Genomic DNA, 13,586 nt, shown 5'->3' on the forward strand with positions numbered 1-13,586 from the left:
TTTTCTGCAACTTGACCCTTACTAGTATTGAGTAATAAGTACTTAAATGTTCTAATTTAAGATCATTCATTCCCAGGGAAGCTGTCAAAACATTGAAGACTGCATCTTCTTTTTGACAGAGAACAAAATAATGTTAATTAATTCTGAAAAATACATATCATTTGGTATTTCTGTCTTGGTAGCAGTGGTGACACAAAATTGGTTTCATTAACTCTCACATGGTTGGGAATCACTGATCAAGAAAGTGAGGGGAAAAAACTAAAAACTTCAAACTTTGGTAGGAATTAGGTTACATTGGGTCAAATTAATTTATATGTATGAGCTAATGGAGGTGATAGGAACCTTTAAGGATATAATCTGGTAAAACTTGGAGTGTAGTGGGGTTAGCAGAGCATCCTAACAGGATTATTTTGTCTCAGAGTTGATATGTGGAGCAATTGATGTGCCCTCTTGAGAGCCTTAAATGCTACTAACACTGGAATTGATGGCATAAAACAGTAAGCAGAGATGTGATTCCTAGGCTAAACTGGCTGATTATAAAGCTGTGAGAAATGACCACTGGGAATGCTCAATCAGAGTAAAGTGGGAAGGGAAGAGCCAACAAGCTTTCCAGAGGCAGGGCTGTCCCTATGGTGGGAAAGTGTGCCCCAAGTTCTCATGATTGTCTTGTAGGATCTTAAGATCAGCCTCCCCTTTCTTGGATTCCATGCTTCTAAATAACTTGGTAACAATCTGGTTTTCTGTGTAACTGCCTCCAGGAAGAAAATGTACTGTCCTGTTCATACTGACATAGGTATTTCCGTCTGCATGGTAAAAGTTACATGTTTTAGCATAAAATAATAAACTGGCTGGCTTATAATAAAAAAATAAAAAATAAAAAAGTCTTCTGGGCAATCTCTACCAGTTCAGACAGCACCTTACCCTCAAATCCTTCTAGTTTTTGTAATTTTTTTCTTTTATCTGGGGCCGACTGGGTGACAAATGCTATATTTATGGCTCGCCTATTTTCGGCTGCCTCTGGATCTATAGGGGTGAACAAGCGGTATGCCTCAAGGAGGCACTCAAGGAAAGCAGCCGGAGATTCGTCCGGTTTTTGTATAGTTTCGCTGACCCGAGATAAATTGATCGGCTTTTTGGCTGCCGCTCGTAGTCCCCGGAGCAGAGTCTGGCGATACTGATCGAGAGCCTCCTTACCTTTATCAGTGTTGGGGTCCCATCCGGGACGGGTGGAGGGGAGCACAGCCTCTAATTGGGTTGGCTCGGTAGTGGGCTCTCTGTCAGGTCCAAGAATTAACTTCCTCGCCTCCCTCCTGACTCGATCTCGTTCCTCGGAGGTGAAGAGGCCTGGAGGAGCTGTTGGCAGTCCTCCCAGGGGGGCTGGTGGGTAAAAAAGACAGTCTCCAAGAGGGAGATGAGCCCTTGGGGCTTTTCAGAGAAAGAGGGATTGTGGTTTTTCCAATTATACAGGTCGCTAGAGGAAAAGGGGACACAGACCATGAAAGGTGGGCGGGCATCCCCTGGGGTAGGGCCAACCTGTCTTCAGGGTAAAATTGGGGCCCTGGAAGAATCCGGTGACTGTGCCCCAGAAGAGGGGTGGTGAGCAGAGCCACTTCTGGTATGGGGGGGCTGAAGGTCACCTCCTGGCTATCGGAGGGGCTGATAGCCGCCTCTCGGCTGCCTCTCCCCTCTGGTCTTACAGGGGGCGGAGAGGCTATCGGATACGGGGGAGGATTCATAAGAGCAGACCCTCCGGTGGTCCCGTCAGTACTGGGACCCCATTAGTCTTTTCTTTCTGAGTGTTCTTTAGTATGAGGACTGTTTCGGCTCTGGGGGGTCTTCCTTTTTGGGACTCCAGGCAAGACCGTAACCACCTGGGTTTTTCTGTTAAAATTTCAATCCAAATTAGTATATAGGGGAGCTGGTCAGAGTGGCCTGGATCACCAAAAATCGTCCTTTGGACTCTGTAAGCTGTACATAGGTCTGTGGTCCCCTCGGAAGGCCACCAGAACCGAAAGTTGGCCACTCCCGTGAGCAGAATCTCTCCAAGTCGAAGGCACTGACAGGGGCTCCATAGTCTCCGGCCTTCCGCTGAAATTCCTGAAAATTTTTCAGAAAACATTGAAGGGGAGAACAGACAGGTGAGCTTGACTGATCCACGACAGTTATGACAAGAACGACACAGAATGCGACAAGACCAGGAGATGAGAGAAGGGACAAACTAAACCAAGACACACACAAAAACCTTAACTGATTCCTAACCAGAAGCCCCAGGCAACGTCTTGCTCTGGGACCTGACCTTCGTCCAGGCATCCAGAGGTCCCTGACCTGGATCCAGTAACAGACCTGCACTCACCGGTGAGATTTCCAGGAACAGATGACTCCGCGCAGATTTTTGTATAATTTCAGAGAGTCTTGTAGGACAGGCCTGGTTCCTGGTCCCTGCCTGGGGCGGAGGAACGTCTCTCCGAGGCCTTCCCCTAGGCCGGACCCTGGTTCCAGGGGCGATCCCCAGGACTTGTGGTCACCAGATGTCCCGTTAGGGACTATCTCGCTGGGGCCTCCAAATGTTGTGGGGCACACCAAAAGAGAGACCACCCAAGTCAAAGCAATTTGCAAGCCAATTAGGAGTCTTTATTAGCCAGCCAGCGACTGCCTCAGAAACTCAAGAAGGAGGAATCAGAGAGCAGCCCCGAGGAGTTCTCAAGGGGGGCTTATAAAGGTAAAAACCACAAGCGTATCCACAGAAGCAGGAAAAAGGACATTATCTTTTTGAGCCACATCTTGGTTTGCAGCTGTAAGCAAGCAATCTTATCTACAGAAGCAGAGAAATGCCATTTGCTCTTGCACAACACATCCCATTCTTTTTGTTCCTTAACAATGATTATTGTTCAATTTTTAACTCTTGGGAACGTCCCGCCCTGGATCTTGTGACTCCAGATACCTTCTTCTAGCTAGGGCCTGATTTATTGCCTGATTTATTGCTCCTGACCCCCCACAATGGCTTTTCAAGGGGACATACATCCTTTCAAACCAGCACAGATCTATATATTCTTTCCCCTCCTTCTCTTTGTATTCTTTAAATTACCCTTAGTGATACTCTTCAATTCTATGCCCTCCTCCAGACCTCCCTCTCCTGTCTTTTTCAGCCTGCAGAACTCCTTTTAGTATTTCTTGTAGCTGGTCTCTTGTTGGCAAATTCTGTCAGGACTTCTTTGTCTGTGAAAACTTTAATCTCTCCCTCAATTTTGAAGGACAGTTTGGCCGGGTACAGAATTCTTGGCTGGAATTCTTTCTCTTTCAGAATCCTGAATATATCATACCATTGCCTTCTCACCTCCAGGGTGCTAGTTGAGTAGTCTGAACTCAGTCTTATATGGTTTCCCTTGTATGTAGTAGATTGTTTTTCTCTTGTGGCTTTCAGGATTTTCTGCTTCTCTCCAACATTTGACAGACTGATTAGTACGTGCCTTGGGGAAGGCCTATTTGGATTTATTCTCTTTGGAGTTCGTTGGACTTCTTTGACTTGTATATTTATGTCCTTTATGAGGGTTGGGAAGTTTCCCCCCATTATATCCTCAACTAATCCTCCTAGCCCTTTACTCCTCTCTTCTCCTTGTGGGACACCAGTGATTCTTATCCTTGCGTGCTTTGTTTTGTCTGTCATTTCCCTGAGCTCCCATTCAAATTTTTCCAACTTTTTTTGCCATTTGCTGCTTTGAGTCTTCAAAGTCAATTATCCTGTCCTTTAAATCACTTATTCTTTCTTCTGTCTCTTCAGATCTGGTGTTGTGTGCCTCTGGTATGTTTTTTATTTGATCCAGAAGCTTTATTCTCTGTGATTTCTGCCCAGCGGCCAGGGAGGATGTAGCCGTGTGGGTGTACTGCTGTGGGTGGCATAAACCCGTAGAGCGCGGGTCTAAGGCACGGGGCCCTTTGTGCTCGGGAGGGTGCAAGAGAGGGGGGCTGGGCTGCACTTGGCGTGGGGGGTGGGGCAGGGACATGCGCTGGGGGCTGGTGGGGTGGGGGCGCCTGGAGCACGGGGAATGGAAGCAGGTTACAGGGTTCAGTTGCATGGGGTGTGGGGTGGGTCATGGGTCACGGGGCTGCGCTGGTGAGGGTAGCGCCCAAGGAACGCGGTCTGCCTGACTCCCTAGTCCTGGCTCCGTCCGTGCACTGCACAGGCTCCACGGCTCCGCGCTCGGCTCCCGCTTTCTGCCCTCAGTCCTCAGCCTCTGCAGCCAGGACGGCCCCTGTGGTGCAGGAGCTCCCCCAGGGCAGCACCCTCCCAAGTCGCCTTCTCGTCGCCTCCTGTCACTTCTCTCACTCTTCCGTAGGGCAGGGCTGACCTCAGGCTGCTCTGGCCGGCATCTCCCCGGGAGCCCTCTGCCTTCTTTTTTATCTAATAGCATTGTTATAAATTACACAGTTAACACTAGATAGTAAGTACAATAACAGTAAATCTGCTGTAGCCAGGAGTTATAGTCTCCCCTTCAGTTTTTAATGTTTTAATTGTAAAATATAATATATACTCAAAGCAAAGTTTATATTGTAAAATATAGCATATATACAAAAGCATTAAGTTTTTAATGTTCTAATTGTAAAATATAACACATATACAAAGCAAATATAACATATACAAAGCAATGCTTTTCAAAGCTCACTTCACAAGCAGTTACAGAGCAGACCCCAGAGTCCGTCACAGGGGACCATTCCACCATCTCAGGTTTTTCCTGCTCGCTGCTCCAGCACCTGGAGGCTGGAAGGAATATTAACGCAGTGACTCTGCAGCCGCACTCATCTGTGAATCCCATTTTCTGCTATACTCCTCCTTCCCTCTGACCCTTTTCCCAGTTCATAGGGGTCTGTGGGCTGTGCCTGTTCTGCCTTCTCCTGTTGAGAAGGGTGTCTGCTGCAGGAGGGGGGATGTGATTCACTGATAACCCTGGAGAGGCTGGGCCCTCTGGGTTTCAGGGTTCATCTGACCCAGGAACCCTCTGGGAATTACAGGTTCCAGGAAGGCAGACCTAGAGCATGAAACCTTTCCAGGGTCTCACCCGCCCCCCCTCCTTATTTTTGTTCTTTCCGCTGTCTTGAGGGATTTGGGACATCGCCACCTGGCTGCACCCAGCCAAGGGGAGATGCAAATTGTGGAAGCATCCTGCTTGTCAAGGAGGGTCCCCCCTGCTTTTGGGATGGGCTGACCCCTTACCTTTCCATTAGTGTCCAGGGCAGGCCAGGGGCAGGGCGGGGCTCCACGGCACAGCTGGTGCTTTCATCTAAAAACAAACCTAACAGGGAAAATGAAGTTTACAGGTTCACGTTAAAGAAGGAGAGCAGGGTGGCCACGGCACGACGGCTGAGGGAGTGTAACTGTCGTATAGAAGTAGCTTTTCCATAGATTCCTGAAACAGCCTGCAGGGAGCATTTCGCGTGGGCCCCAGGCCGGGGTCCCGCACCCCATCCCCCCACCCCCCCACCCCCCCCACCACCCCACCCCCACCCCCGTGTTGAGGGGGCACACCAGATGCGGGGAACCTGTGTTTGTAAACCCGCCTCCTCCCTCTTTCCTCAGGCAAGGGGTTTGTCCATCCCTTCCCGAAACAGCGCACCCCTCAAACTTAAAATGTGCCAGGCCTTGTGCTGGGCTGGAGGGGGAGGTATGGGGAGGGGCTCACACCCCTATGCCCCAGGGTTCTGATCTGCCAAAGAGGAAACGTTAAAAACAGGACAATGCAGCCTTCAACAAGTCGCAGTTAGTGACCCCACAGTGCAGTCCAGAGGCCACTGCGTGAGGGCATTTGGGACCCACGGCCCATGGCAGGGGAGGGGCCCTCGACCGTGGGGGTCAGTGCTAGAGGCCCCAACACTGTCTCCAGGGGGCCTGGCCGCTGAGGCTGGAGCCCTCCCTAGCGCCCCCAGGTCTGCCTTCAGGGCCCCGTGGGGGAGCTCCCCACTGCAGAGGTCTGCGCCCCTCCCTGGGCCCTCCCCACGGGCTCTGCCCGCCCCCCTGCCTGGCTCTCCCACCATCTCCACTCTCAGGGAGACAGCTGAGTGGTGACCGCTGCCCTCTGGGTGCTGGGCCGCCCCTGCCCCATAGGCCTCTTCTTGGCGCCCCTCTCCAGGTGGGTGCCCCCTCCTCTCCCATCGCGGATCCACACATTCCCCCCGTCGGGTGGGTCGGGCTGTCCCCGGGGCGCCAGGGCAGGGGTAACGTGTGGGTGGCGTGGCGGGCAGCAGCGGCCGAGGCGGTGAGGGCAGGAGGCACGTGGGGGGAGGGGCCTCAGCTCACGCGCTCCCTTCCCCTCCCCCTCCCTCCCCTCCCCCTCCCTCCCCTCCCCTCCCCCTCCCTCCCCTCCCCTCTCCCTCCCTTCCCTCCCCTCCCCCTCTCCCCGCAGCACCGATGTCTTCATTTGCACAAGCCCCATCAAGATGTACAAGTTCTGTGCCTATGAGAAGGTAAGACGGGGGCCCCGGGGGAGCTGCTACCCTGGCCCCCACCCTGTCCAGAGCACCCTGGGCCCCTGGCCACGGTCCACCAGGCGCCTCGCCCTCCCCGGCCCCCTCCCGGGGGAGCTGTGCCCGCTGTCCTGGCCGAGCCCCCTGCGCCCTCCTGCATGGAGCTCGGTGGACACCCCGGCTTCTCTGGGGGGCTGCGTGCGCCCCGACACGTGTGCGCCGCCTGGCCGGCTGGGGGGGATGGGGAGGGGGAGCAGGTTTGTCTGGGGCGGGCTGGAGGCCCCGGACCCGGGTGTTGGCGCCGGGCGTTGAGGCACGGGATAAAGCGCAGGGGCGGGGCTCAGCCGGGCCTACGTGCCCCACTGCACCACCTTTACTGCGCAGAAGTGGGGCCGCCGGCATGGGGGGCCTCCGGGATCTGGGGACCTGCGGTGTGGCGCGGGCCTCCCGGGTGGCCGACCACGCGGCCCGCAGACGGGACTCAGCCCAGAGCAGGCACAGCACGGCCAGGGGCTACGGACTGGAGCGGGCAGCCCCAGCTCCTCAGGGCCCCCCGCCCTTCCCCTGGCCGGCCGCCCCCGTGCTGGGAGCCGTGGAGAGGCCCCGGTTCCTGGGCGCTGCCTGTGCTGGGCCCCCTGTCCCGCATCCTGCCGGGCCCCTCCGGGTGGCCGCGCTTGGCATCTGGGCATATGAGGGGATCATGCCCCCGCGGGGAGGGACGTGCCTGGCCCCAGTTAGTGGGCTCTGGGGGGAGCCGGACCTGCTCCCCCACATGGGCCCCCAGCTGGGCCAGCTGCACCCGTGTACCTGGGAACCCTGGAGGGAAGGGGCACTTCTGCGCCCAGCGCACACCCTTTGAGTCAGGACCCTGGGACTAGCGATGCGTGTCCCACAGGCCCACCAGATGAGTCTCGGGGTCCCCAGGAGGACCCCAGGTCAGCAGGTCACCCCAAGGGCCCACAGAAGCCGGCCGCTGTTGTCCTCGCCCTGAGGGTTTATCAGGTGAGAGGCTGGCCAGGGGCATTGGCTGGAGAAGGGGCAGGGCCAGGGGAGCTCCATACCCCAACGTGCACCCAGCTCTGGACCCCCCCAGCACCCACACACGGCGGCAGGCATGGGGGCGCCGGGACGGTCACCGAGTTCCCAGCTGACCCATCACCTGCCTGCCCCGGTCTGCAGCCGCTCGGGTCCTGCCCCCCCATGTGGGCACAGACCGCTGCTGGGCCCGGGGCCTGTGGGACGTCCAGGGCTCTCAGGGACCTTCCGGGAGCTGGGGGCAAAGGGCAAGCTCTTCTCCGTGGACGGCACAGCCCCTGGGTTTGGGAACCTCAAGGTAGGGTGATGCTGTCAGCCCTGTCGCTGGGCAGCCAAGGCGGCGCTGCTTGTCAAAGACAAGGCCTCTGCGGACCTCTTCCCCCGGACGATGCCACCTCCAGACGCCGATCTCCACCCGGCACTCTTCCCCCAGGAGCGTGGGCTTCCCCCCTGCGCCGCCTCCCCACCTCTGACGGGCCCCGCCCCCACGCTCTCGGGGACCAGGGCCTCACTCCTGCAGTCGCCCTTCTCCCCTCGCAGACGATCCTGGCGGAAGGCCCTGCCCTTTGAGTCGCTTCTAACACCCGCCGGGCCCCGCCTGCTTCCCTCCCTTCCCGCTTGCACACCAGCATGGCCTCAGAGCCACCCCACAGCCCCAAACAGCCCTCCTTAAAATCAAGCCTCTCTGTGGCTTCCCACTGCCCCTGGCATAGCAGCAGCAAACCCAGGAAGTCCCTCAGCACGGCTGGCCAGGCCCTACCTGCTTCTCACCCACCGTCCGCTCCCCCCACCACCACCGCGCTGCCCCTTGTGCCTGGGTCCTCGCTTCGGGACCCCCATGCATGCTGGCCCTCGTGCACTGGCCCCTCACCCTGGCACGCCCGCTCCCTTCTTGTCCGTCCGCCTTAGCTCCGAGGTTGCCCGTATTTCCTGACCAACTCCCTCAAGGGCTCCCCAGCACCTTCCCACCACCTGAGCAGCCCACCCGTGACCGTCTCCTGGGGCAGGGCTCTGCTGACCGTAACCCCACCCGGGCACAGCCCCGGTGCACAGGACGCCTCTGCCGGCAGGCAGCTTCATGGTCAGCAGCAGCTGATGGACACCGTGTAGTAACAGTGCTTGCCATGCCTTGCCGCCTTTAATATGCGCTGTCATGCCTTCTTGTGGCCGTTCCAGCTTGCAGCAGCTCCCTGTGATGGAGGCTGCTCCCTGTGACCTGGGGCTGTTTCCTGTGGCCTGGGGCTGCTCCCTGTGACCTGGGCTGCTCCCTGTGATGGGGGGCTGCTCCCTGTGGCCTGGGGCTACTCCCTGTGACAAGGACTGCTCCTGCTTTGACAGATGAAGGCATTGAGGAGCAGGGCAATGGACTTTCGTGCTCTAATGGTCAGGTGGCTGCTGAGCTCAGCTGTGCCCCCACCCCCGTGTGCCCCTAGACGAGTAAACAGAAGGGATAGCAGTTGGGGCTCTGGAGTGGCGAGCACTGCAATCAGACCCTAGGTCACCGAAGCTAATGTGGAATTTACTAGAAAGATTGGAGGATCCGAGGAAGAAGCAGACCTCAGACAGATGGGGGGCCAGGCCAGCCTGGGTGGGGGAGCCAGCGTGTGGATGTGCTCCAGGGCACTCCAGTTCCGCTCGTTTTCCGCCCTTGGGTTTCCTCACAAGATTTCGATTCCCGGAAGAGAATCTTACCATGACCAGCCCTGGACCCGGGGCGGGCAGGTGCGTCCAGTCGACAGCCCAGGACCCGCCATGGCGCGTGGAGTGGGCGGGGGGGGGGCGTCGCAGAGGAAAGCTGAGTCTCCGTTATTGGAAGCTGGGGCGCAGTGAGGCAGGCGCCAGCCCAACCCCCCAAAACCCAACTGAACCCCTACAGATACAGCCCTACACCCGGAGGCAGAAACGCTGCTAACAAGTTGTTTGTTTCTAGTTTTTCTTTTCTACCTACGATTATATATATATGTGTGTATATATATTTCAGCATGCTTTCTGTCATTAAGTTTTCTTCAAATCCATGCCCTTTAAAAGCAGGAGACGTCTCGTAGCTCGGTCTCTGTGCTGTCGTGTCCCACAGTAAACTCGAGAGGCAGTTACTGGTCACACCGCAAAGGAGGGTTGATGCAGATTGTCCAGGAAGTTGAATCTGCAGTGGCCGGTGGTGGCCGGCTTCGGCCTGCGGACAGGCGGCATGGCGTGGGGCGGGTTCACGGCTGAGAAGCGCATGGAGCCCGCCCCCGCCCCACCCTCCACACGGTCCCCAGGACGGAGAAGGCAGCAGCCCTGCCCCGCCCAGGGCTCCTCCTGGGGTGTGGCCGCTTTTGTGGGGGGCTGTGGCTGGCCAGGCAGGGCTTACGCTCCCTGCGACCTGAGGACCCTTGCAGGGCTGGGCAAAGCCCCCCACAGACCGGAGCCCTCGGCTGGGCCCCACCTCCTCCCTACCCTCAGCCCCACTCGTGCCCACGCCGTGGCCTGTGATGCCGGCCCGTCCCCACGCCCGCTGTACAGCCGGGGCAGCTGCCCAGCTGGACCCGGGTCCTACCCTGTGCCTGGCGCCACGCGGCGAGTGGGCTCAACCCAGGGCCTCAAGGCCAGCAGTGCAGTGGCAGGAGTTTTTGGGGGTTTTTTTTATCCAAAGAGAGATTATAATAATAATAATTTTAAAAATCCATGGCGTATGGTGGCTCAGCAGGCAAGAATGCTTGCCTGCCATGCCAGAGGACCCGGATTCGATTCCAGGTGCCTGCCCATGTAAAAATAAATAAATAAATAAATGAGAAATCTTAAAGATGTCAAAAAATATTGAGAACTTCATGATGGTAGCATTGCCTTTCATAAATATGGAGTTCCAGGTTTTTGCTATACTTAAGGAACCAAGAATTTTCATTTCTCCTGTTCCTGCAGTTAGGGGGGAAAATCCAATAAATATATTAAAAATTCAAAAAAAAAAAATCCATGGCGTATTTGCTATGCACAGGCATGACATTTACTCTTGCATTTATTTTTTTAACAATTTTTGTTGTAAAATATAAATATATTCAAAAAAGCAATAAATTTCAAAGCACACCACTGTAATTAGTTATAGAACAGATTTCAGAGTTTAGTTGTGGGTTACAGTTCCACAATTTTAGGTTTTTCCTTCTAGCTGCTCCAAGATACTGGAGACGAAGTATTAATATAATGATCCAGCACTCATACTCATTTACTAAATCCTACCTTCTCTGTTAGAACTCCTCTTTCTCCTTTGATCTTCCTCCCACTCTTTAGGGGTATTTGGACTATGCCCGTTGTAGCTTTTTCATGTTGGAAAGGGCTGATAATAAGGGATGGGGGGTGGAACTAGCTGATGTCCTGGAGAGGCTGGGCCCTCTGCATTTCAGGACTTACCAGGTCCAGGGACCCTCTGGAGGCTGTAGGTTTCTGGAAGTAATGTTAGTGTGTGAAACTTTTGCAGAATCTCAGCTAGAGCCCTGGGTGTTCTTTAGGGCTGACAGGCAAACCGTCGCAATTAGCAGTATCTAGCTGAAGCTTGCATGAGAACTCACACTCACTCTCCCTTACCGAGGCGAGTCGGTACCCATGGACCTAACGGTGGAAGCTGCTCTCTTAATATTTCCCAATGACGTTTTCCACATAATTCTAGGTCGATTTTAAGAATAAATGCTTAACCTTAAGGCCTTAAGTGGAAAAATCCTACCAATTGAGCCTCTTCGTTTAATCTCAGATAAAAATGTGGACTCCCTTTTTTTTTTTAATTGAAGAAGGTAATGAATTAATTTCTTTACACATTTCACACCAAATTGTCCACGTGCCCCTGGTGCCTGGACCTCCTGTAAGCCTTGTCCTAAAAGGCCCAGCCCTTCCTCTGGCCACCCAGAGAAGCCACGAGTGCTTTCAGGAGCAGCTGGGGAAGCCGCCCCAGCTCGCACACCAGGGAACTGGGCCCGCCGTGTGTTCTGCATTTTCTGCCTGGATTTGTGGGGTCAGTCGTCAAAGCTGAGCCCAGTGGGACGCTTTTGGTCCTCGCTGGTGTTTGTAAAGATGGGCTTTTAAAAGATGCTAATGGCCCTGGGTTTCCTTGGGAGAGGCAGACGTATCCTGGAATTGGATAGCGGTGATGGTCAACCGTGGTGAATTTACCAAAACCACCGAGCTGTGCACTTTAAAGTGGTGCATTTTGTGACAATTAATTCAATGATTAATCTTACAAAAAAAAAAAAACAAAAAAAAGATACCCCTTTTGTGCTAGTTTGAAAGGATGTATGTACCCTGGAGAAGCCATGCTGTAATCCTGATGCCATTTTGTAAACGCGGCCATTTCTTCTAATCCCTATTCAATGCTGTATGTTTGAATTTGGAAATAGATCATCTCCCTGGAGATGTGATTTAATCAAGAGTGGTTGTTAAACTGGATTAGGTGATGACATGTCTCTACCCATTCGGGTGTGTCTTGATTAGTTTCTGAAGTCCTATAAAGGAGGAAACATTTTGGAGAATGAGAGAGATTCAGAGAGAGCAGAGCAGAACGACATAACTATGAGAATCAGAGAGCCCACAAGCCAGTGACCTTTGGAAGTGAAGAAGGCAAACGCCTCCCGGGGAGCTTCATGAAACAGGGAGCCAGGAGAGAAAGTAGCAGATGATGTGTGCCCTTCCAGCCGAGAGAGAAACTGTGACCGTATTCGCCATGTGCCTTTCCAGATGAGAGAGAAACCCTGAACTTCATCGGCCTTCTTGAACCAAGGTATCTTTCCCTGGATGCCTTTGATTGGACATTTCTATAGACTTGTTTTAATTGGGACATTTTCTAGGCCTTAGAACTGTAAACTAGCAACTTATTAAATTCCCCTTTTTAAAAGCCAAAAAAAAAAAATAAAGTGGTGCATTTTATCTCATGGGTGTCATATCTCAGCCAGAGGACAGGGCTGTTCAGGTGGCCAAGAGGAAGGATGCTGGGCTGCTGCTCACTTGGTCACCATCACAGCGATTGTGGGCCAAAGTCCTGGGCCAGGTTTTTTTGGGTTTTTTTAAAGGATTTTTTAGGAATTTTTAGGATTTTATTTAGAACACAGGGTCAGGACATTTTTAGGAGATCTTCATTGTAATCTCCTTCAGCTTTGTGGTGTTGCTCTCAAACCTCTTGCCCAGTGAAGTCGGCTGAGAGTGGGTCAGGCCATGCTGCGCCCCGCCCCCCCCCCGACGCCTGTCTTGGGAACTGCCGGTTGTACTGGGACAGGCCTTTGGGGAGGGTTTTTACCCCACACCTGGCTCCGGGCCTCCGTTTCCTAGCAGCGTCTTCCTCCAGACCCTGAGAGCAGGGAGGCTGTGAGGGGTGCCCAGGTGTGCGCCCCCCCATGTTCTATGCATCCCCGGCCCCCTCATTTTCAGCGCCCACCTCTCCCCATTCATCGCCCTCCTGGCCCTGCAGAGGCGCCTCCCTTTGAGGCACCACCAGGAGGCCCTTTACAGTCTAAATGGTACCGTGGACTCCGTTTCTCTCATCTCCACGGATTCCAGTTTAGCAGGAACGAAGCCAGTTTTACACTTGGATAACTTTTCATTCATCATTTCATTCATCCAGAACTATTTTATTCCTCAGTGTTTTTAGTAGCCAAAACTATAATCAGGGGAATAATGGGCAACCGTCCTTCCTAAAACAGGAGCTACTCTAATGAGCCAGGTATTTTCAGATTAAAATTAAAATCGCTATTATTCATTCAATTTTGCATCAGGCTTATTGAGATAGAAAGTTTCAGTGAAACTCATCCCTTTGAAAGTTTCTTGTCCAAATCCTGCCTTGGAGTCAATGAGCACTTTGACCCTGGTCAAGCCACTGGACTCCCTGAGCCTTGCCGCTTGGTCAGTAGAGTGTGGCGTTGCCCTCCGCAGCGTCATTAATGAAACCGAGAAGGAAACCCGCATAAAGCACCCACCCCCGCACCCACCACACAGCAGGCATTCAACCCTGTTCTCTCCTCTCCTCCCCTCCTTCCCCAGCCCCTCTGCTCTGCCGGCAGAAGAAAGAATGGGGGCATCTCACCTTTCCCAAACACAGAAAGCTTGGAGAATTCTGTGTGTGCTAGTTTGCTAGCTGCCAG

At 54.0% G+C, this 13,586-nt stretch overlaps 1 protein-coding gene across 1 annotated transcript in view; it reads left to right on the top strand.

The window, feature by feature from the left end:
• Positions 1-13,586, top strand: part of NT5M (5',3'-nucleotidase, mitochondrial) — a 76,444-nt gene that overhangs the window by 54,811 nt on the left and 8,047 nt on the right. The window contains exon 3 of the mRNA XM_077162976.1: positions 6,396-6,456. Coding sequence (XP_077019091.1) covers positions 6,396-6,456 — 61 coding nt within the window. The remainder of the gene's footprint in view (positions 1-6,395; positions 6,457-13,586) is intronic.

This window comes from Tamandua tetradactyla, chromosome 6 (assembly GCF_023851605.1).
Source record: "Tamandua tetradactyla isolate mTamTet1 chromosome 6, mTamTet1.pri, whole genome shotgun sequence".
Taxonomy (NCBI): Eukaryota; Metazoa; Chordata; class Mammalia; order Pilosa; family Myrmecophagidae; genus Tamandua; species Tamandua tetradactyla.